At 52.8% G+C, this 21,312-nt stretch overlaps 4 protein-coding genes across 6 annotated transcripts in view; 2 read left to right on the top strand and 2 right to left on the bottom strand.

Annotated features, from left to right (window-relative positions):
• Positions 1–3: 3 nt before the first annotated feature.
• RGP1 (RGP1 homolog, RAB6A GEF complex partner 1) lies at positions 4–3,319 on the bottom strand. The gene is made up of 8 exons (XM_023629652.2): positions 3,191–3,319; positions 2,680–2,816; positions 2,306–2,389; positions 2,055–2,204; positions 1,633–1,779; positions 1,307–1,434; positions 929–1,118; positions 4–403 (listed from the first exon to the last, which is right to left on the bottom strand). Exons 1-8 carry the CDS (start codon positions 3,304–3,306, stop codon positions 180–182), a joined length of 1,176 nt encoding a protein of 391 aa, XP_023485420.1. The 5' UTR covers positions 3,307–3,319; the 3' UTR covers positions 4–179.
• GBA2 (glucosylceramidase beta 2) lies at positions 3,100–16,296 on the top strand. Of its 2 annotated transcripts, none has more exons than XM_005605598.4 (18): positions 3,100–3,351; positions 4,112–4,681; positions 7,800–7,891; positions 8,175–8,290; positions 10,371–10,589; positions 10,903–11,142; positions 11,362–11,464; positions 11,623–11,776; positions 11,868–11,993; positions 12,192–12,364; positions 12,584–12,688; positions 12,885–12,992; positions 13,094–13,245; positions 13,358–13,464; positions 13,600–13,742; positions 13,822–13,937; positions 14,032–14,223; positions 14,517–16,296. In XM_005605598.4, the coding sequence occupies exons 2-18, from the start codon at positions 4,362–4,364 to the stop codon at positions 14,793–14,795; spliced, it is 2,745 nt and encodes a 914-aa protein (XP_005605655.1). In that variant the 5' UTR covers positions 3,100–3,351; positions 4,112–4,361; the 3' UTR covers positions 14,796–16,296. The 2 variants fall into 2 exon arrangements, with proteins under 2 accessions (XP_005605655.1, XP_070106772.1); XM_070250671.1 differs by lacking the exon at positions 3,100–3,351 and adding an exon at positions 3,366–3,738.
• On the bottom strand, positions 15,098–18,962 carry CREB3 (cAMP responsive element binding protein 3). The gene is given in 10 exon segments (XM_014735895.3): positions 15,098–15,298; positions 15,300–15,549; positions 15,629–15,713; positions 15,811–15,895; positions 16,517–16,585; positions 16,695–16,801; positions 17,993–18,103; positions 18,202–18,269; positions 18,346–18,493; positions 18,593–18,962. Coding segments are annotated over 10 exon segments (1,125 nt in total). The 5' UTR covers positions 18,731–18,962; the 3' UTR covers positions 15,098–15,234.
• The window catches only part of TLN1 (talin 1), a 32,091-nt gene continuing 29,725 nt past the window's right edge, over positions 18,947–21,312 (top strand). The window contains exon 1 of one of the 2 annotated variants that reach the window (XM_070250669.1): positions 18,947–19,407. The gene's annotated coding sequence lies outside the window, so the exon portion shown is untranslated. The remainder of the gene's footprint in view (positions 19,408–21,312) is intronic. The other variant, XM_014735894.3, reaches the window with a different exon arrangement.

Raw genomic sequence — 21,312 nt, 5'->3', positions numbered from 1 at the left:
CACTTCCAGGGAAACCACTAGCAGCTGCCAGTTTATTCTGAATAAATTAATGCTACAGCTGAAAGCCTGTCTCTCATTGTCTGTGCCGCTGGACTCCAGATGGAAAAAGTAGGCCCTACTAGAGTCCAGGTGCTGAGTTCTCAGTATCCAGAAGAAAGTAGAGCCATGGTGGGCCAGTTTCAGATGGTTATGGTGCTGGTACTGGGGCCTGGGGCCGCATATGAGGCCAGGGTAGGGCTTGTAGGCAGCACCTTGATGGGCAGGTCCCAGCTGAAGGTGTCTACGGGCACTTGCTCAGGCCCTGTCCAAGTGACAGGCTCGGGCTGTTCCATGGGAGGTAGGAGCACCAAACCTGGTTCTCGAGATGTTACAAATTCAAAATGCAACCGCCACTTCAGGGATACTGTGGGGAAAAAGGACAAAGGCCGAGGCATTAGAAGCCAGGAGTAAACATCAGTAATGGGATGTGGTTAGCAAATGAGAAAAACCCTGCATTCAGGAAGAGGAGAAATCATGGGGCAGGGAGCTAGGATCAAGGGTTTCTCTGAAGAAATCGAGTGTTAAGCAGAAATGTGACAAGAAGGATAGCAGTCTCAAGTACATAAAAACCCAAGTGTGGGACAGTCAAGACTTGGTAACTTGAAGTAAATGCACCAAGGAATCAGAGATTGGTGCATCACAGGGTCCTAGGAGGTAGGGGAAGGAAGGAGATCTGCAAAGCTGTTAAGAGTTTAGGGGTCCGTGCATCTAGAAAACGGGCAGAGGTTGAAGGTCTGAGAACATGTTAAGGGGTGGAAGCTGGACATGGGTATGTCTGGGAGTGTGTTAGGAATCAGGATCCATTACACTCCACCTAAGCACAGCATTTTACACACACAGTCCCCGCTCTACCCCCCTCCCCCACTTCCAATAATGGTCGGGGTCTCACCAATGGCTGTGCAGAAGCCTGGAGTGGAGCTGAGAGGGATGGGGAGGGAGAAGCTGGTTCGGGTGGTATGCAGGCAGGACTCCTGGTGCCGGGCATGAGTCACGTGGGACACAGAGGGGGCACCACCTGCCCCGCGACGCCGCTGATACTCGGGCTGCACACGCTCCTCAGTCTGTAAGCTTACCGAAAACTGGGAGCAAGAAAAGAAGTGCTGACTCCAGGTGAGAGGGCAGCCCAACTTCACGCTGTATTCCCAAAGGGACCCTGTGTGATCCCACTACCCACTTCCACGTACCACCACTCTTTATGCAGGCTCCTCCCCTCCTTCCACCCTAGCCCTTCAGGCCTAAGAGCCCCAAAGCCCCTCTCCCTTCTCACCTGCAAACAAGCTACAGTTCCTTCCCCTAAGTTTAAAGTCCCCACCACGTCCTCGCCGAGTCTGTATACAGATTTGAAGATGCCAAATGTCCCAATTTTTCCTCGGCCATCACTGATATTGTATAGATCTGGGGAGAATGGGAGACTGTGTAAGCCTGGAGTCCACATTGGGAAATGTCCAGGACTGGGAGGGGCCAAAAGTGAGACTTCTCTTTATAATCGGAGACGACACAGTGAATCTTCAGAAGTATGTGGCTGTTGGGAGAATCTGTCTAAGGAATACTTTGGTGGGGGTTAGGAGGGGATAATTCTGAAAGGACTCTCACGGAGGCTGCGGCAGGATGTGGCAGCCATGAGGCGCTCCCCGGCCAGCTCAGCGAGCCATGAATCCTTCTTCCCACCTTCATCCTCCTCCAAGAATGGACTGGATGGAGCTACAGCCTCATCCTGAGGAAACCGGGTATCTTGAAAGCCTAGAGAGAGAATGAGTGGAAAGGCAGTGCTCGTAGGGAACAGAGATGAGAGTAGATTAGGGTCATAGACTCCAATCTGAGAGAGCTGAAAGAAAGGGGAGCCACGCCTGAGGTTCACATCTCAATCTCTTCTCCAGAACCCTCCCTCCCAACTCCCTAAGACCTTCCCTAACACCAGGAGGCTTCCTTCCAGCCCCTCTCACAAGCCCTCTAATGATGATTTCTGCTTTGGTGAGGCTCTTCCCCAGTCCTTCCCTCCAGGAACCCTTACTTACCGGTCAGCACAAGAACCCTCAGAGGGACCCTGAGTAAAGTGATGGGTGAGTTGACACGCTGGCAGCCAATGGTCAATTTGTAGACATACTTGACTGACTGACCCCGAAAGGAGGGTGGTCCCTCTATGGGCAGCACTTCACTGTAGGAGTCTGGTTGGGAAGTAGTAGTCAGGGCAGCCGGGGGTAGCCAGAGATGTCCTCCCTCCAGGAGCCTTAGAAGGCAATCCAGGGGTGGGAAGGCAGTCACTCACATGATTTGGACTCTCCAGGGTCTAGCCTCAGGTCACAGAATAGGATTTTTGGTGGAGTGGAAAGGATACACTGACCCCTCTCACCTAAAAAAGATAAGACAGACTGGAATTTAATGACCCTGTTTGTCCCGTACTCGAGGCTAGCACACAAGTGGGGGCGGTAAGCGCTGCCAACAAAGGGCAGCCCAAACTAAACTATTCCTCTTTTCTTCTTGTGAGATAGAAAGTCTTACACCTCCAAAACAACAATTACATTCCCCCACATCCCAAATGTGACAGGGGCTATAAAATGACCCACCGGAACAATTTAACAACTTTGCCCTTAGGTGACAATGACTTCATCCCACTCCAAAGGCAAATGCCCCATCTCTAACCTCGGTGTGGTAGAAAGACAGTCTGGCTCTCAGGCTGAACATCTGGCTGACTGGAGTCAGGAGGAGGCAGTGCTACTCGACTCTCACTGGCATGGAACTGGCAGTGGATTTGGGCACTGGCCCAGGCCAGAGCCTCACTGTGGAAGGAGGAAAAGGAGGCATCAGAGGGGAGCTCCTGACAGCACAAACGTTCTTCCAAACTCCCTATCACACCGTCTGACAAGATCAACACGATGAGGTGGCTCTCCTAGGAATCAGGGAATCCAGACCCCAAAGAGAAACCATTAAAGAAAAGTATACTGAAGGTAAGAAGGGGAAAGGGGGAGGAGGGAGGAAAGAAGAGACAACCACAGGTGTCAACTACACCTGTTAAATAGCCCTTTCCTACAATGAGAGCACAATGAGCAAGAAGGCGGGGGTGTAGCTAGAGGACAACCTGAGCTGGGGTTAGGACTATCAACACCAGGCTTCCTCCCAGAAGGACCACCTTCTTCAGTACCAGCATCCCCACCTGGATGCGGAAGTGGCTGTGGGGGGCAGGGGATTGGTAACGGTCACCACACACTCCAGAGCCTCCCCCGCCAGAAACACTGGACCCCGGCTCAGTTCTGCTACCACTTCAATCATGGCAGCTCTGGACTCGGATCTAGAAGGAAACCAAGAGGGTCGAAGGTCAGTACCATGGCAGGGAGGGGTGTCTGAGGCGAGCCTGGGGGTGAGGACCCAGGAGCCGGGCGGTCAGCACCACGGTCCAGAGGGAAGAGCCGGAATTTGGGGCGCACGACGGCGGATGGAAGGCGCGGGTGGAGCTGCCTCAGTGTCCCTAGGGGGAGAGCATCGCTCTGGGTCCCAGGCCCCCCCTGCCGGCGCCGGGTTACTCCCCTACCGCCAGAACCCCGGAACCCCGAGGCCGCCTCCGCCCCCTCCCTCAAGATTCCACGTCCCAGCCCAAGGCCACGCCGCCCGGCCCCTCACATCCCTAGCCCAGGCCCTCGACGATCGAAACGGGGGTCGCGGCACCCGGAGGCACTCACCTCCCGCCCCTCAGGGACCAGCCAGGTGCGCGGCGGCGGCTTCGGCGGCGCGGCGGAGGCGGGACTTCCCTTCAGCCCCTCCCCCATGGGGGCCCCTTCCGGCCGGAAGCGCCCGGCCGGCCGGACCGGAAGGGGCTCGAGTCGTCCGGCCGCCGAGGGTCACCTTCCCGAGGGCCGGCCCCTGGGCGCTGGCGCTGCCCTGGACACCGGCCGGCGGGGCCCGGCGCCCAGCCCTGGAGCGCCTGGGGCCGCGGCGGGCGGGCGGCAGGGCGGGGCCGGGGGCGGGGCGGGCGGCCGGGCCCCGGGCTCCTCCCCTCTCCGCGGGCCCAGTCGCCCTTTGGCCGGGCAAGCTGCTCACCGCGGCCCAATGACGACGAGGCCCTACCCTTCCCGCCCAGGACCCAGAGAGACGATCGAGGGGGAGCCCGAGGCGGCCTCACTGCTGTCGCCGACACCGCGGCTGCAGCCACAGCTCCCCGGCTCCACGGAGACGCCAGCTCGCCTTAGACTTCCCCAGCGCCCGGCCCTCCGGGACGGCACCTAACAACAACCGTTGCCCGCATCAGGACTTGGCTGGCGAGATACTTTGTACCAGCAGGCTCGAGGCCCGGGACCATCGAGCTGGTGGGGACCCAGGATCCAGGGAACATGGGAACCGGAGTCCTAGCCTCGGAGCAGACCGGCTGTGCCAAAGGGCATCCACAAGATACTGAAGGCACTGAGGGTATGCAGGTTACAGACTGCGAGAGCCCTGAGGACAGTCGACCCCAAAATGAGCCTGGCTACTGCGATCCAGAGGACTCTGGGCAGCTGATGGCTTCCTATGAGGGTAAAGCTAAGGGCTACCAGGTGCCTCCCTTTGGCTGGCGCATCTGCCTGGCTCATGAGTTTGCAGAGAAGAGGAAACCCTTTCATGCCAACAACATCTCCCTAAGCAACCTGATAAAGCATCTGGGCATGGGCATGAGGTGAGTAGATCCCATTGCCTAGAGAGTACCTTAGGCCTCAGTTTGTTCCAGCACAAGACTTCTAGCAGAGGTAGAAAGGGTGAGAAAGCAGGTGGGTGCCTTGTCCCAGTCAAGTGGCCACTAATCCCCAGCATATTCTAAGCCCATGGTTTTGGAGGGTGAGACCAGGTCACATCTCTTTGCAACCTCCTTCCTCCCACTAACTTGTCTTTTAATCAGGAAAGAGCAGGAACATCTGGGCCTGAAGTCAGCCTTTCTCATTTAGGCTCCCTCTCACACACTCCCTCTTTTCCAAAGACTGCCCTTTGGGATTAGCTATACTTTGTGGCAAGGTAGGAAAGGATAGTCTGGCTGCTATGGTACTGACACAATGTTGTTTTATTTGGGAGGGGGAGAGTCTCAACCCGGGACTCCCCTGAGTAGCTAGGATATTCTCTGTACCTCATTTAGGCACACCACCTTAGCGTTCCAATATCCATCAGTTTCTTTCTTCAAGCTTTAGCTCCAGGGACTGGGTGAGAGCCTGCCTCCTCTCAACCCTAAGGAGAGGGCGATGAGAGGTACTGTTCATCCATTCTGGGTAGAAAGCCCCTGATAGCAAAAGCAAAGAAGACCTCTGACCAGAGAGGCACTGCCATGGGTGTCCCCAGAGTTCTTAGTAATAGTCTTCCAGAGCTTGCCCTGGTCCATCCCCTGCCCCCACCCCCACAGTTTGCAGACACCCCAAGAGCTTATCCTGGAATGTAAAACTCCTCTAGATCCCTCCAGATCCCCACTCAGTTCAAAGACTAGTGATGAGGAGCCAAGACCTATTAACAGGAACAGGTGGATGTGAGGACAGAAAGCATGATCCTGAGTCAGTCCATACAGTAAACACAGACCCGGCAAGGAAGCATAAAGGATGGGAAGCCCAGCCCCTGCAACCTCTAAAGTAGGGGCTCCTTCCCTTCCCCGGTCAGTGCGGTGGGGCTGGTGTGGGGAGGCCATTTCCCTCACTCTAGCCCTAGGCAGTGAGAAGAGCTGGACACTGCCTGGGTATCTGGCTCCTTTGCTAGTTCCTGTGGGTGGCCTGTACCAGTGAAGAGTCATCCCTCCAGGCGGCTTCTGAAACTGACACAGCCCAAATCAGACCCCAAAAGCCTTTGGGTCAAAATAGGATCTAGAGCTAGGGTACTGAGAGAAGGACACTGGGGTGCATGTGGTGGGGACATTGAGGTCAAGAACAGGTGGGCATCCTAGCCCATCAGTCCCTAGGTATGAGCTGAGTCATAGAGGTCTGAACCTATGCTCAGCCCCCCTGCACCTTGGCTCCCTACACCAGGATAGGGTGGGGATCATTGACACAGGGCTTTCAAAATGGGATGAGTTCCTGCTTTGAGGAGAAAGTAGAGGTGAGACAAGAAAGAATTCTGACTGATGATTCTTAAGTTGAGGCTGAAATTATGGAGAAGGCCGTATAGGTCAGGAATGGTCAGCTGCAAAATTAGGGAGAGAAAGGTAGACCCGAAGGGAGAGCTGAATCGGGAGCACTCTGATGAGGAGCTCCGGCAAGACAAAGTTCTTTTGGCCAGAGTGAAGTAAGAAGTCAATTTTGATTGTATTCCCTTCCAGCCAGAGGCCATCCATTCAATAAATATTGAGAGCTTGTTCTATGCCAGATAACTTCATTGTTCCACCTATTTTCATATCTTGCACTTCTCCCTCGCAGCCCTAACCCCACTGCCCCTCCCTCCCTTCACCAATCCTTTCTGGCCTCTAGTTTCAAAGTCCAGTTTCCTCTAAGCTGGCAGAAAGGGTCTTCTGCCTTCCCATCATCTCATCCTTTGTCTCCCTCCCCCTCCACCAATATGCCCTCCCTGTTCTTTAATCACATTCCTCTTCCCATTGCTCCTGTCAGTGTTCATGTCTCTTATGCCCCATTGTTTGTAAATTCAGCAAATATGTATTGACTGCAGACCATGTGCCCTGCCCTGTGCTTGAAGCTGTGGCTAATATTCGGGTAGTCTTTGTCACAGTCTCTTTTCCCAAGGAACTTAAAAGTATGTCAGACTCACATGAGGAGCACTGAAATAATAAGACAGCATCTGATTAGGAGTTGAGGTAGTATATGTACAAGTAATGATTGCGCCTCACACAGATAATGTATTCCACTTTATGGCTTTCTTACCTATGATGTCATTTGCTCTTTCAGCCATTCCACGAGGTAGCTAGGGCAGGAAGTATCCCCATTTTGTAGATGGGGAAACTGAGGCTCAGAGGGGTCACTTACCCACTTCTGTGATTACAAGTGACGTGCTTGCACAATGGGTATAAAATGGCTGGGTAGGGAGGAGAGAGGAATTGGGAGAGGGTCTGGTGGGGCAGGGCTTGCTCAGTGAGGACCCACCCTGAGTGGGAATTTGTAGGAAGTAAAACTAGAAGATAGACTGGGACAGATGTTAGAGCCTTGAATTCCAAACTGAATCATTTGCCTATTGGATACAGAGTTGTGACAAGACCAGGAAAATGTTGGGATTTTTAGAAAGCTTTACTGGGATATTATGAGAGAGCAAAATCAGAAAGCTTACAGTTTAAATGCTGAAATAAAAATAAATAAATAAATGAATGACTTAAAAGGAAATGCCCCTAAATGTAGACACTGGTTGTCTATGGGTGGGATTTTTTTCCCCTCCACCTGGTGTAGTCTCCAGATTTTCACCTTTCATAATCAGGAAGAAAAGTAATCATTCTAACAAGAAGAAAGTTATCCTAGCAGCCCATACCTCTTGGAGGGGGAATAGTAGGTCAGGAAACCATGCTGGCCCTTTCAGACCTCAGACAGAAGCTCCTAAAGCAGTGGTAGGGGAGTCAGAGAGGTGAGGAAAGATCAGAAAGCTCCTCCTAAGGTGAACAGAGAGGAGAAGCAGACACTTCCACACTGCGAGCTGGGGTGACTGGGAAGAGGAAGGGACCTTGAACTTGTAGAGAAGTCAAGAGAAGGAGAGGTTTGGAAGTGCAGATGATGGGTCCTCGGGTCATTTAATGGGAAGTCACAGCTGTGTGTTGAGAGAGAGGCAGGTGACTGCAGCCTCAGAGACACCACCCGCCACCCTTGCACTCACACTACCACTTTCCTCAGGTACTTGCAGTGGTGGTACCAGAAGACCCAGGTAGAGAAGAAGACACCTTTCATCGACTTCATGAATTGTGTACCCCTGAGACAGATCTACGGTGAGCCTCACCCCAGCCCTGCCATACTCACATCTACCACAGAGCTAGGCAAAGAGGATTCCAGCTTACACAAGTGGCACTGCCCCATTGCCTAGCTGGTTATTTTTTTTCCCAGCTTTATTGAGATATAATTGATATAACATTGTGTAAGCTTAAGGTGTACAAGGTGTTGGCTTGATATCCGCACAGTTTTTAGAGGAACCCATCTTTACAGTCTAGAAAATGAGAAATGGGTTTGTTTCCTCTCCCCATGCCCCACTAACCATCCTGATTCTCTCTCTAGGTTGTCCCTTGGGTGGTATCGGGGGAGGCACTATCACACGTGGCTGGAGAGGCCAGTTCTGTCGTTGGCAACTTAATCCTGGAATGTACCAGCACCGGACAGTCATCGCTGACCAAGTAAGAGCCAGGAGGTGGAAGAGAGTTCCAGGACAGTACTTCCCCAGGCCAGGAAGGGCCTTTTGGCTAGTGTAGGATGTGGCAGTTAGATATGTCCATGACTTGGTCCAATAAGTATTTTGAGGATGCTTTCCATGTGCCCAGCCCTGTGTTAGGATGTACAATAGGAATGTGTGCTATAGGAGACACACATAGAGCACACATTCCTTGAAGGGTAAACAGCCTTGGCACCCCTGTGGCCTCCATTTCTCCAGTAAATGCTTCCTGCCTGCTTCACTGCCCCAGGTCCACCAGCTGAGCCAGTACCAAGCCACAGAGAGCGCAGAGTATTCACAGATCACTTAACCTGGTTGAAAGAAATTTGGTAGGCCCAGAAGGGAAAACAAAACCAAAAGCCTACAAATCCATGGGGAAAAGATGCGGAGACCACCCACTACTCACCCTGATTTGCCAGCCTTCAGCCAGAGGTCAGCTCTTCTGCTGGTGCTCTGAAGCTTCACTTCTTTTCCCTCTTTTCCTTTCACATCTGGGCCTTTAATTGCCAAAGGCCTGAGGTCTGCCTTTCATCATCTTTCTCTACTGACCTCCCATGTTGAGTTGTTCACCAAGTTCCTACTTCTTGTCTGAGGGATGCCTCCAGTTTTCAGCTCATCTTCAAAGGGGAAATGCCTAGCAGACCTTGAGTCCAATTAATGACAATGCCCTTCCCAGTTCAGGTTTACCAGCCCTGCCCAATGCTCCCAGCTTCCTTTCTGGCTCATCCCTTAGGTATCCTGAGGGGAATGCCTTCCGGAATCGTGACTCTACAGTTAAAGAAATTATTACATGCTTAGCATGTTAGGCACTGTGCTAGGCTTTTTGTATAATATTTAATATTTAAAGACAATTCTACGAGGTAAGCACCATTATTATGCCCATTTTCAGATTAGGAAACTAAGATCCAAAGAGGTTTAGTAACATGTCCAAGGGTAACATGGCTAGTAAATGGAAAGTGTTGGGATTCAAAACCAGTTCTATCTCTGGTTAAGAGCTCATGATCCTAACCATTATCTACTATTCCAAAAACATAAAAAATTATTTTATATATATATAGTAAAAATATCACACAGTTTGAACCAAGGGGAGAGATATTAATCCCTCATAGCCCCTGCCCTCCAGAAGCTTAAATTTTTCTTAAGGGACTAGGACTTTGAGAAAATGGAGACTGTGAGACCACATTACTGCCAAAACGGGAGGGACAGATAGTACACTGAGAAAAAAGGGACACTGCTGCAGACTCTGCCCACACATGCCAACTCTGCACAGCTCTGGTGTGGAGTCACAGGTGGAGAGGGAGACCTCAGTGAACTAGAGAGGGTCCCTGCCCCCAAAGCACCCATAGAGCAGTCAGGGAGTCAGAATGTAAATAAACACGTTTAACAGGCCAGACTAGAGGACTAGGGGGCACACAACCGAATGACTCAGTGCCTGAGGAGAGGAGATGGCATCTGACTGAGGCCTTGAAGGATGAGGGATCTCACCCGGTGGAGAATGAGCATGAGCAAAGGCATGGAGGAGAACACGTAGTGTGCTCCAGGATCAGTGAGTGTTTGACAGGACAGAACGTAGGTGCTTGAACAACACCTGCTGTTGGTCTGATGGGTGGGGAGAGGCCAGATCAAGAGGGGCCCTGGAAGCCAGGTGGAAGAGTTTAGACTTTAGCCTCAGGGCCACTGAAAGCCACAGGGAGTCACTGAAACATAAACATGGAGTGACATATCTTGATGTGTCTCTAAGAATGATCATTCTGATACCCAGATGAGAAGGGGCAGAGAGTAAGAGGAGAGATGGTGAGGGCCTGGGTTAGGGCACTAGGAGTGCCCTAGTGAGATGGAGGAGGAACCAGGGAGAGAGATGAAGGAGGCACGACTTGGTGGTGACTCACCGGGCTTGGATAACAGGCCTGGGGGTGAGTGAGGCTGGTAGTGCAGTGGTAACCATTGCAGGCTCTGGAAGGGGAGGGGCTGCTTTGAGGGGAGGGAGACTAGTCTGAGGTGCCTGTGGGTTACCCCAGTGCAGCCTGTCTGCCTTCTTGGTTTAGTTCACAGTGTGCTTGCGTCGGGAAGGGCAGACTGTATACCAGCAAGTCCTATCCGTGGAGCGCCCAAGGGTCCTGCGCAGCTGGAACTGGGGCCTGTGTGGGTACTTTGCATTCTACCACGCCCTCTATCCCCGAGCTTGGACTGTCTATCAGCTTCCTGGCCAGAATGTCACCCTTACCTGCCGCCAGATCACACCCATCTTGCCCCATGACTACCAGGTGAGGCTCCCCCTCTGTGTTTCCTCCATTGCCCTCCCTTCCCCAGGATCTGTCTCTGCTGGAAATTCCATGACCTATGAGAAAGTGGTTGGAACCCCGAATATCACACCGCTTTCCCAGGACCACCACCCAATTGGTCTTCTGTCTCCTCATAGACAGCCTGCCTGGGAGTATAGGGAGATGCAACTGGAAGATAAGAGAGCGTATACTGGGGAGTATTTGAGTCAGGTCCTCGGTGCCCAGGACTGATCCTGCGGAGTAGGGCCAGGAGGGGCTACACTGGGACCATCTGAGACTGATTTCTTGCTCTCAGGACAGCAGCCTGCCTGTTGGAGTCTTTGTGTGGGACGTGGAGAATGAAGGAGATGAAGCCCTAGATGTTTCCATCATGTTCTCCATGCGGAATGGCCTGGGGGGTGGAGATGATGCCCCAGGGGGTTTGTGGAACGAGCCCTTCTGTCTGGAGCAGGATGGGGAGACCACACAGGGGCTGCTGCTGCACCATCCAACCCTCCCAAATCCCTACACGATGGCTGTGGCTGCACGACTTACGGTACAGAGGAGATGCCCTGTGCACCGTGCCCCGCGCGCCCTCCCCCCCCCACCCCCCCCCGCCCATGTCTCTTCATTTCCTCTACTCCTAAGTCCCACCCTCACCACAGCCCATAAGCCTCTGGATCTTGGAGGTGGGAGGTCTCACAGAGCTGGAGAGTTAGTCAGAAGCCAGCATACCTGTGAAGCTTCCCTCACAAAATCTTTGGCCCCTTAACAGGCAGATACCACGGTAACCCACATCACAGCCTTTGACCCTGACAGCACTGGGCAGCAGGTGTGGCAGGATCTACTTCAGGATGGACAGCTGGACTCCCCCGCTGGTGATGAGGGGTTGGACAGGGAGCTGGTGGGAAGAGAGCTTGTCCCAGTCTTGGGAGGAGGGATGGAAGGACTGGTAATGAATGGGCCTTGTTCCCATGTTAGGGATCGCTGGGGCTCAAGGGAGCACCTGTGCTGATTGCCCTTGTGCCTCTCTCAGGCCCAAGCACTCCTACGCAGAAAGGGGTAGGCATTGCTGGGGCTGTGTGTGTTGCTGGCAAGCTGTCACCTCGAGGCCGGTGCCGCCTGGAGTTCTCACTGGCTTGGGACATGCCCAGAATCATGTTTGGAGCTAAGGGCCAGGACTACTACAGGTGAGGGGACGGAGAAAGGATAGGCATCCCAGGTGCTGGGGCTCTGACTTGGAGCCTGTGTTCTCATCCCTCCCCTTTCTTTCCACCCCAGGAGGTACACAAGGTTCTTTGGCCCTGATGGTGATGCAGCACCCGCCCTTAGTCACTATGCACTGTGCCGGTATGCAGACTGGGAAAAGAGGATCTCGGCTTGGCAAAGCCCTATATTGGACGACAGGTGCCAGTGGGGCCCATCTCTTGCCTTTCTCCCAGGCACTCACACTCCACCTTGGACTTCTGATTCACTCTCCACCCACCAAAGTCAGCAGAGTTGGGCTGGGATTCACTTGGTACCCCCAGTTGGCTGAACTCCAGAATCCTTCCTTTACCCAGAGGTCCACTCTCATTAGCTCATTGCTTCCTCCTGACTCCCTAGATCCTTGCCTGCCTGGTACAAATCTGCACTGTTCAATGAACTATATTTCCTGGCCGATGGAGGCACAGTATGGCTGGAAGTTCCTGAGGACTCCCTACCAGAGGAGCTGGCGGGGAGCATGTGTCAGCTTCGCCCCATCCTACAAGAGTATGGCCGATTTGGCTACCTTGAAGGTACGGCTGCTGGTGGGCTGGGGTTTGGTAGGCCGTATCTGTGAGGCCAGTTACTGGCAGGATGATGGGTTTTGCCTACCCCAGGGTATTGGTTGGGATGAGGGGCTTAGTGGCAGGTGGAGTGGTGATAGTGCCCTGCCCCGAACTCTAAAGGACAAGGTAGGGAGAATATGAAGAGGAAGCAGGACTCTGTCAACAGTGTCTCCCTTATTCCTCCAGGCCAAGAATATCGCATGTACAACACATATGATGTCCACTTTTATGCTTCCTTCGCCCTCATCATGCTCTGGCCCAAACTAGAGCTCAGCCTGCAGTATGACATGGGTGAGGGTTTCTTTTGTGCCCCTTCTGTCCTCTTAGCTCCCCATAACCCTGAACCTTTGTGGTCCCTCACATTGTCTCTTTCGTCCTTCTCCCCAAACATATCTGCATCTTGCTTATTAGTTCTCCTCTGGGGTCACACACACAGCTCTGTGCCCCACCCCAGGCCTGCCCTCCATTTGTGTGTCTGCTCCCCCAGCTCTGGCCACTCTTGGGGAGGACCTGACAAGGCGACGGTACCTGATGAGTGGGGTGATGGCACCTGTGAAAAAGCGGAATGTCATCCCCCATGATATTGGGGACCCAGGTAAAAGTCCCTCCACCTCAAGGTCAGCTTTCCTCCCTCAACTTTGCATCCTCTTCCCTACCCACCAATGCAAATGAACCAGGTCCCCTCCCCTCCCACAGATGATGAGCCATGGCTCCGGGTCAATGCGTATTTGATCCATGACACTGCTGACTGGAAGGACCTGAACCTGAAGTTTGTGCTACAGATTTATCGGGACTATTACCTGACGGGTGACCAGGGCTTCCTGAGAGACATGTGGCCTGTGTGTCTGGTAAGGGGTGTGTGTGCAGTGGCCAGTGTGCCAGGGGCAGGACTGAGAGCCCAGCTGGCTATTGTTGTCTTTCCTTAGCACCTAGGTCTTCAGTATCTTGGTCCTTCTCTAGGCTGTGATGGAGTCTGAAATGAAGTTTGACAAGGACCAAGATGGACTCATTGAGAATGGAGGCTACGCAGATCAGACCTATGATGGATGGGTCACCACAGGCCCCAGGTTGGGGGGTAGGGATTTCCAGGGGACCTGAGGTGGGGAATTGGGCACCAAGGGATTGTGGGCTCAAGGCTAATTATATTGCATGGGAATGGCTGGAAATGCCTGTGTGACCCCCAACCCCATGACCCTGATCAGTGCTTACTGTGGAGGACTGTGGCTGGCAGCTGTGGCTGTGATGGTCCAGATGGCTGCTCTGTGTGGGGCACAGGACGTCCAGGACAGGTTTTCTTCCATCCTCAGCCGGGGCCAAGAAGCATATGAGAGACTGCTGTGGAATGGTGAGTTGGAGGATCCTAAGGAGTCTTAAGGCAGCCATCAGGATGCAAGGAGCCTTACTTTGCCCTTTCTCTACTCCAGGCCGCTATTACAACTATGATTGCAGCTCTCAGCCTCAGTCTCGTAGCATCATGTCTGACCAGTGTGCTGGCCAGTGGTTCCTGAGGGCCTGTGGCCTCGGAGAAGGAGACACTGAGGTGAGAGAGACTACGAGGAGCCAGAGAGAAAGAGGAGCTTTCCCTGGAGGTGGGAAGCAACTATAAGAGACATGTTTCTGTCTTGCCCCTCTAGGTATTTCCTACCCGACACATAGTCCGTGCTCTCCAGACTATCTTTGAGCTCAATGTCCAGGCCTTTGCAGGAGGGGCCATGGGGGCTGTGAATGGGATGCAGCCCCATGGTGTCCCTGATAGAACCAGTGTCCAGTCTGATGAAGTCTGGGTGGGTGTGGTCTACGGGCTGGCAGCCACCATGATCCAGGAGGTAATGCGTTCCCTTCCCCATCCCTCTACCATGTATACCTTGGCCCAGCAAACTTCCTCAGCTATCACACTTCTGTACAGCCTAACCCACACCACCTGATCCATCTAGAAAGCCTTGCCCTTTTCCATGGCATGCATTCCATCTCCTGCCCTCAGGCTTCTCCCTGTGGAGTCAAGTTTATCTCCCCCACTAGCTGGGAGCTCTGAGGGCAGAGACCCTATTGTCTCCTTCTCTCCAGCTGAAGTGGCTATTCAGAAGTTGTCAAGTAATATGACTGCCATCTCTCCCTACAGGGCCTGACTTGGGAGGGCTTCCGGACAGCAGAAGGCTGCTACCGTACCGTGTGGGAGCGCCTGGGCCTGGCCTTCCAGACTCCTGAGGCCTACTGCCAGCAGCAGGTGTTCCGCTCGCTGGCCTACATGCGGCCACTGAGCATCTGGGCTATGCAGCTGGCCCTGCAGCAGCAGCAGCATAAAAAAGCCTCCAGGCCAACAGCCAAACAGGGCACAGGACTAAGCACAGGGCCTACATGTGGACCAAAGGAAGGCATGGCAAACCTGAGCCTAGAGTGAGCTCTCTGAACTGTAAGAGGGAGGCTCTAACAGTCCAGCCTCCAGCCTGGCCTTCCCTCCTTCTCCCTCACCAAGTCTCCTGCATCCCTGAGCCACCAGGACAATCACATCCCTTCCCTTCTCCCCACCCACCTGCACCAGTAAAGAGGGACTGAGATTGCCCAAGGCATCAGGATCACTTATTTATTTCTTTCCTCACCCCTTCCCCTCATCGCATGAAATCTTCAGGGAGGTCAGTGGATTCCCCCAGGCCCGTTCATAGGGTGATAGACACATATGGGTACAAATAAAAGACCCCAAAAGCCAGTAAGTGTGGTGTATTTGAACGCTTAGGCTTCCTGACGGAACAGGAGCTGAGTCTAGCCCTCTCCCATTCTTTTTTATTTGGACACAGACTGGGAGCCCCAGGCTCTCGCTGAGGTTCCCCACATCCTCACATTTAGCCCGAGTACTGGCCCTGCAAGATGATAGATGCAGGGCTGTGAGTAGGAAGCCATCCCCCCTCTCGTGAGATTTGCGTGCAGAGGAAAGATGGGACCTGGGCAGGGGGACTTTGAGAAGGGGTCAGGGAGTGGCAACTTCAGGGGAGGCTCCATGCCAGGAGCCTGAGGCATCTGGTAAAACAGGCAGCAAGAGTTGCCAGGAGCTTGGAGCATGTGGTCTGAGCTGTCCTTTGGTGCCTCTGACCTCAGGGCAGGCAGCTCCAGCTGCTGAGGGTCCTCACTGGGGAGGGCACGAAGCTGGCGGGACAACACTGAGGAGACAAAGACTATTTAGAGGCAGGCCAGGCTTCTCCCCTCACCAGCCCTTAATGGTGTCCTCAAGCCTCTCACCTCTATGCTCAGCTGGCAGGCTCCCCCTTGTGTCAGAAGAGTACATAGCAGGTATGAGGAGGAGACAGAAGGAGAACAGTAGGACCTGGAGCACAGGAAAAAGATGATGAAGAAGGACTCTTGATTGCACCCCTGTCCCTGCCACCTGAGAAGAGGATCACTCCTCCCACTGGCATCCTCACCAGAACACATGTGCTGCTGCTGCTGGTCTTATTTGATATCTGAATCACCATGGCCTGGAGTCTCCTCAAGTGATGCAAAAGGGACCTAGAGGCAGAGAGGGAACAGTGAGCAGCCCCTGGCCTGGCACCCTGCACTGCAATGCAACCTTCTTGTTAAGGCCACCCTCTCCACCTGTGCACTGGATCCTCTCTTCTTGCAAATGACTTCTTTCTCTCTGTGGACAAAATGCCTGAAGTTCCTCATTAAAACAAACACCTCTCTGCCCTGCCCTGACTTAAATTCCTTTGCAGATACCTTCAATAGTTCCTATACTGCCCGATCAGCTATGCACATAATCCTCACCAGGCATTCTATGTTCTCTTCCTTCTGACTCAACTCATCGGTGTTAGGGTTCAAGTCAGACTGGACTATGCTGTGTTCTATACCTAGAATACTCCCCCCAACCCCCAAATCCTGTCAACTATTAAATGCCATCTGCCTCATGAGGTCTTTCTTACTCTTTCTCCTTTCTCTTCCTTGGTCCTTATCGTTAGTTACTCGTGAATTTATTTGCCATTACTGTGAGCTGCTTGGAATCAGAGACCCAGTAAAGGCCAAGCACTAGACCTTGCATGTGGGAGCTGCCCAGTTAGAAATCAAGTGTGGAGCAGAGGAAAAAGTGAGACAGGGTCAAATGGGAGGGACTGATGTTGGAGAGTTGCTTACAGATTCTGTTCCTCCAGGAGCTGGACTCTGTTCTGTAGCTCCAGATTCTGGGCTGTGTATTTCAAGACCCTAGGAGAATAACAGGGATGTGGGGATGTGGCCTGTATCCTCCCTTCAAAAACCTAACACTTCGAATACCTTTGGTCCCCCCATCCCTAAGTCCCTCTCCCTTTTATACCTGTTCTCTAAACCCCCCACATACACCTTCTTCTTCCTGCGGCTCTCTTGAGCAGACTTTCTGTTTCGAATCTTCCTCCGCACTCGTTTCAGAACTTGTTCCTCCATCTGAGAAAAAGCAGGAAAAGTTATCATCAGAGGAACATTGGACCAGAGTTGGAAGGCAACTGAGTTCAATCTTCCCAGTGTAGGAATCCCTTCTACAGTTTCTCTGACCAATAGGCACTTGGCTTCTGTCTGAATGCCTCCAAGGACCAGGTGTTAATGCCCCCACAGGCCAGACCCTTTTTAACAATTTTAATTAAAAACAAACAAACAAAGCTTCCTTATCCTGAGCCAACATCTGCCTCTATAATTTCTATCCTTTGGATTTACCTAGTTCCTAATCTCCAGGGCCATATAGAACAAACATCTTGAGCTATTTTAAGGCATTTGACATTTCCTCAGAGTTAAAAAAAATCTTTTTTAACTCATCATCTTCTCTCCTCAGTATGGACTGCATCCTCCTAATATCTGTCATCAAAGATCTGGGTTCAAAACTGGACACTCAGATGTGCTCTGGCCAGACTAAAGGAGAGCAAGATAGTCACTGCCCTTCTAGAGGCAACACCTCTGTTGACTATAGTCTCCAAGCCCCATTCACTTTCTTAGCAGCCTTATCACAATGGACTCATCTTGTACTTTTAAGAAAGTAACTACAACTAGAACATACAACTATGTACTGGGGGGCTTTGGGGAGAAGAAGAAGAAGAAGAAGAAGAAAAGAAGAAAGATGGGCAACAGATGTTAGCTCAAGTGCCAATTTTTTAAAAAAATTCTCTTAACCTTTCTGTCAGTGAATGTTGATTTCATCACAGTGTCACAATACTGTGCTTGTGAAGCTACCATTCGTTGCCTGAAACTTAAAGCTCAGAATTTTACATTTATTCTTGCTATACTACTTGATCCAGCCTTGTTAAACTCCCTAGAACTTAATTCTACCGTTCAACAAGAGGTGGATTACCATGAAACCAGTGAAATGTGTCAGGGCTCCTCACTTGCACAGTCCTTTCCAATTCCCTATACTAATATTGCACTGATAATTTTGAATTCTTTTTTCTCAAAGAGAACACCAGAATTCGTACAAGCCCCACAAAACCAGGATCCGCTCTTGCATCCAGCATATTAACTACATGCACTAGCTCCCTGTTAGCAAGGAATTTGCTAAATTTCTCACCTCAGTCCTTTTAAAATTAGCAGAACTGGCCTGCTTGGGGCTCACCCACCTTTCCAGCCTTGCTCCACCAATAGTAGCCATACCTTACTGAGAGGGAGCGTCCCAGGCAGAGTAAGCCCCTCCTTCTCCAAAAGTCGCTTCTCCTCATCTGTCAGTATCAGCCTAGCAATCTCTTGGGGTTCCTGGGAGATGGGCTGCAGAGTTGTAAGTGAGTATCAGAGAGGAATGGGGAATCCTGCCTCCTCCCATGCAATGTAAGAATGAATAATCCTCTGTAAATCAAGTCAAGTACCTGTTCTGCTGGCTCCTCCACGTGCAGTGCAGTCATCTGGGCCCCCTCTTTTCCATAGCTCCTGTTGTCTGCAAAAGGGAAAGTATGAATAGCCAGGCCCATGAGTCCTCTCCTGCCCCAATACTCTCCTTACTTCAAACTCACCTAGATCTATGGAGATATGCTCATGTGGTACAGAGTAGGTGTGATCATGGTGGACCGGACAGGGGTTAGAGGAGCTGAGAACGTTCAATGACTCTGGGGAACTCAGCAGAGAGCTCAGGAAATCCTCGCCCTCCCAATCGCTAAGTACCTGCACAGGGTTCAAATTAACAGGCCTTGACCTATCACCACCCGCTGCCTCAGGGACGCCCCCCGCCCCGCTCCTCCCCCACTCGGAGACCCTACCCACCTCAGAAGGAGGCAGCTCCCAGTCTAGCGAAGCCTCCAGGGCCTCGTCGAGCGCTGCCCCCAAATCACCGCTTTCCTCCAGCAGGAAGTCCAGCAGGTCCTGGTTACCAGGGTCCGACGGCACCTCCATATTGCACATCTACGAAAAGACTGGGCAGAAACACAGGGGTTCGCCCCTCCACCTGGCCCCAAACGCGAACCCCATGCAAGACATCCACCTATCGTCAGTCCTTCTCCAGCGGGGATTGTCCCCCGAGCTGCTAGCCGACGCTCTCAAAGCAGACCCGCCTCCTGGACTCAAGGCTCCACAGCTTCCAACACAACGGAAGTGACACCCCTGCTCCCAAGGCATTCCGGGACATGGAGTTCCCCTAACGCGGAAGTGACCGCGGGGCCGCGCCACGTCTCGGGAGCTATGCAAATCGAGGGGACGCCCCGCTGCCTGCTCACAGCCTGAGGGCGGGCATTCTGGGACCCGGCTCCGCCTTCACCCCAAGCTAGAGAAAGGAAGGGTTCGAGAGTAAAAGGGAACTGGGGCGTCTTCTCCGGGTTGCGCCGCACCCTTGCTTCCTGCCGGGGAGGGACTGCGGCTCTTCGGAGGGTTCCCGAGCATCGAGAGCTGGGGCCAGAGCAGCTTCCTGCAGTCCCCGCAACCATAGAGCGCGGGGCCAGGGCGCCGCCCGCGGGTGGGGGACGTTCCGGGGACGGAAGTGGCCGAGAGAGTCTCGAAGGGAGGGCGAGGCCGGAGCCCGAGAGCCACCGGGAGGACGAGCGAGTAGCGGGCCGGCGGGCGGGGCACAGAGCCGGGCAGCGCAGGTAGGCCGGACTGGACCGAGCCGGAGCCTCAGGGTGGGGCCGCGAGGCCGGGCCGGGAGGCGGGCGGGCGGGGCCGACTCCCTTGCGTCCCCCGGTGCGGGTCCTGCTGGAGAGGTCAGCGGCCGCTGTGTCTCGGCTTGGGCTCGGAGTTAAGTATGCCGTTTTGCGGTAGCCAGGCCCCTCCTGGGAGCAGTCCTCGTTCTGGGATGGATTTTGGGGAGGGTGAGGAGTGGGATGGCAGTGAGGCGGAGGGCGGGGATCGGCTTTGAGGTTAGCTGATAGCGGGTGTGTGGGTAGGAAGGCTTTGGGTGGGTTTGGGATCAAGTGGAGCTGGGTTTAGGAATCAAGGTTAGCCTTAGGAGGTATAAAGCCGGGGTTAAAATTTAGTGCCATTGGTGTGAGTCAGGTCCCTTTTATGTAGCTGAAGTTTAGGTTAAGGTCATCATTTTGTTTTTTAGGATGACCAAGATAAGTCAAAGTTACAGTTCAGTGTCAGGTTAGGGGTCAACAACAGGAATTAGGTTAGAAATTCAGTTTTAGGGATACGAGAACGTTGGCATAGTCAGCATTACGGAAAAACCGTGAAGGGGTGGGTCAGGAATCCAGTGACAAGTAAGCCTTAGACTTAGGGGTCAACATTTAGGGTTAAGATCAGAAGCTTTGGTACTAAAGGTAAAAATGAGATCAATATTAGGAATCAGGCATTGGATACAGGCATCAACTAGGAAAGGGATGAATGTCAAAGCCAGTACAGGAAACAGGAAACAGTTTAGGGCTGGGGTTAATGTTAGGAATTAGGGGCAGTTTTAGGGGTTGTGGTTGAGGTCAGGGTAGTTGATCTCCGGCAGGTAAAATTTAAGATTAGGCCCTTGTTTTGAGGGGAAGTCTCATTCCTATGTAGTCGCAGAGGCTTTTTTGGCCCAGAGAAATGACAAACTAATTTCAGGCTAGGGTTCTGGGCTTCAGCTAGAATTGCAGGCATCTGGGATTCCAGTGTCTTTATTCTACTCTCTAAACCTAAGGTGGTTGTGTGGCCATCACAGTTGAGGGGCAGCAGTTCCTGGACTATGTTGTTTATAAAATAGGAGGTGGCAAAGGGACAGGGACCTAGGAGATGTACAAGGCCTAGTCAGACGTGCGGGACTGCCTAGCGGAAAGGGGACTGATGTCTAAGGGGGAAGCTGACCAAGGAAACACTGTTGCCAGGAGGGAGGGAGCGGACTGAATCCTCCGAGAGTTAAGCCCCACCGCCTCCCATTCCCCTCAGTCTGCAGATGTTAAGCCCTCCTCCCCAGCCCTCCTCCCTGGCCCTGTATCTCACACCCTTCCCACATACCCCCTTACAAAATACTTCCCTTGTCTTTAACTCCCATGTTGTTCATCTTACCATCTGTTCCCAGCCTCAGTTTTGCTTTCCTTCCCACCCCTCAATCCACACATCCTACCTTAATTTCCCCTCGCCCTAGTCTGAGCTTTCCCATCATCTTAAAGCACTTTCCCACCATTTTCACCCACTCATCTACCTGCATACCTCCTGGTCATCTGCCGAATTCCCCACCCCCAACCCAACCCAACTACTAAGTACTCCGGATGCTTGCTATACCCTGATTCTAAGCCTCCTTAATTTCTTAGTCCAGTTGTATATCCCCTTCCCCCACTCCCCAAACAGAAAAGAGGAAACAAAACCCAAAGAGGAAACTGGTTCTTGCTGATCCCACGCCCAGCCAGGCCACTGACCACACCCCCATTTCACTCCTAGCCTGACCCTGCCACTGACCACAGCACTATCCCGTACCCAGCCTGACCTAGCCACTGGCTGCACCGCATGCACCCTCCCCCCAACTCCAGCTTTACTTAGACACTGCTCTTGTCCCTTCACTCTTCCCCCATCCCAGCCTAATTTAG

Source organism: Equus caballus, chromosome 25, assembly GCF_041296265.1.
Source record: "Equus caballus isolate H_3958 breed thoroughbred chromosome 25, TB-T2T, whole genome shotgun sequence".
NCBI lineage: Eukaryota > Metazoa > Chordata > Mammalia > Perissodactyla > Equidae > Equus > Equus caballus.
This window is presented reverse-complemented; position numbering and strand designations above follow the sequence as displayed.

Coding starts and splice junctions, on each gene's coding strand:
- RGP1 (XM_023629652.2), bottom strand. CDS start 3,306: ATGATTGAAGTGGTAGCAGAACTGAGCCGGGGTCCAGTGTTTCTGGCG. Junction 2,817..3,190: donor ACAGCCACTTCCGCATCCAG/GTGGGGATGCTG, acceptor CTCCTTCCACAG/TGAGGCTCTGGCCTGGGCCA. Junction 1,780..2,054: donor GAGGGTTCTTGTGCTGACCG/GTAAGTAAGGGT, acceptor TTCTCTCTCTAG/GCTTTCAAGATACCCGGTTT.
- GBA2 (XM_005605598.4), top strand. CDS start 4,362: ATGGGAACCGGAGTCCTAGCCTCGGAGCAGACCGGCTGTGCCAAAGGG. Junction 8,291..10,370: donor GGACAGTCATCGCTGACCAA/GTAAGAGCCAGG, acceptor TTCTTGGTTTAG/TTCACAGTGTGCTTGCGTCG. Junction 10,590..10,902: donor TCTTGCCCCATGACTACCAG/GTGAGGCTCCCC, acceptor TCTTGCTCTCAG/GACAGCAGCCTGCCTGTTGG.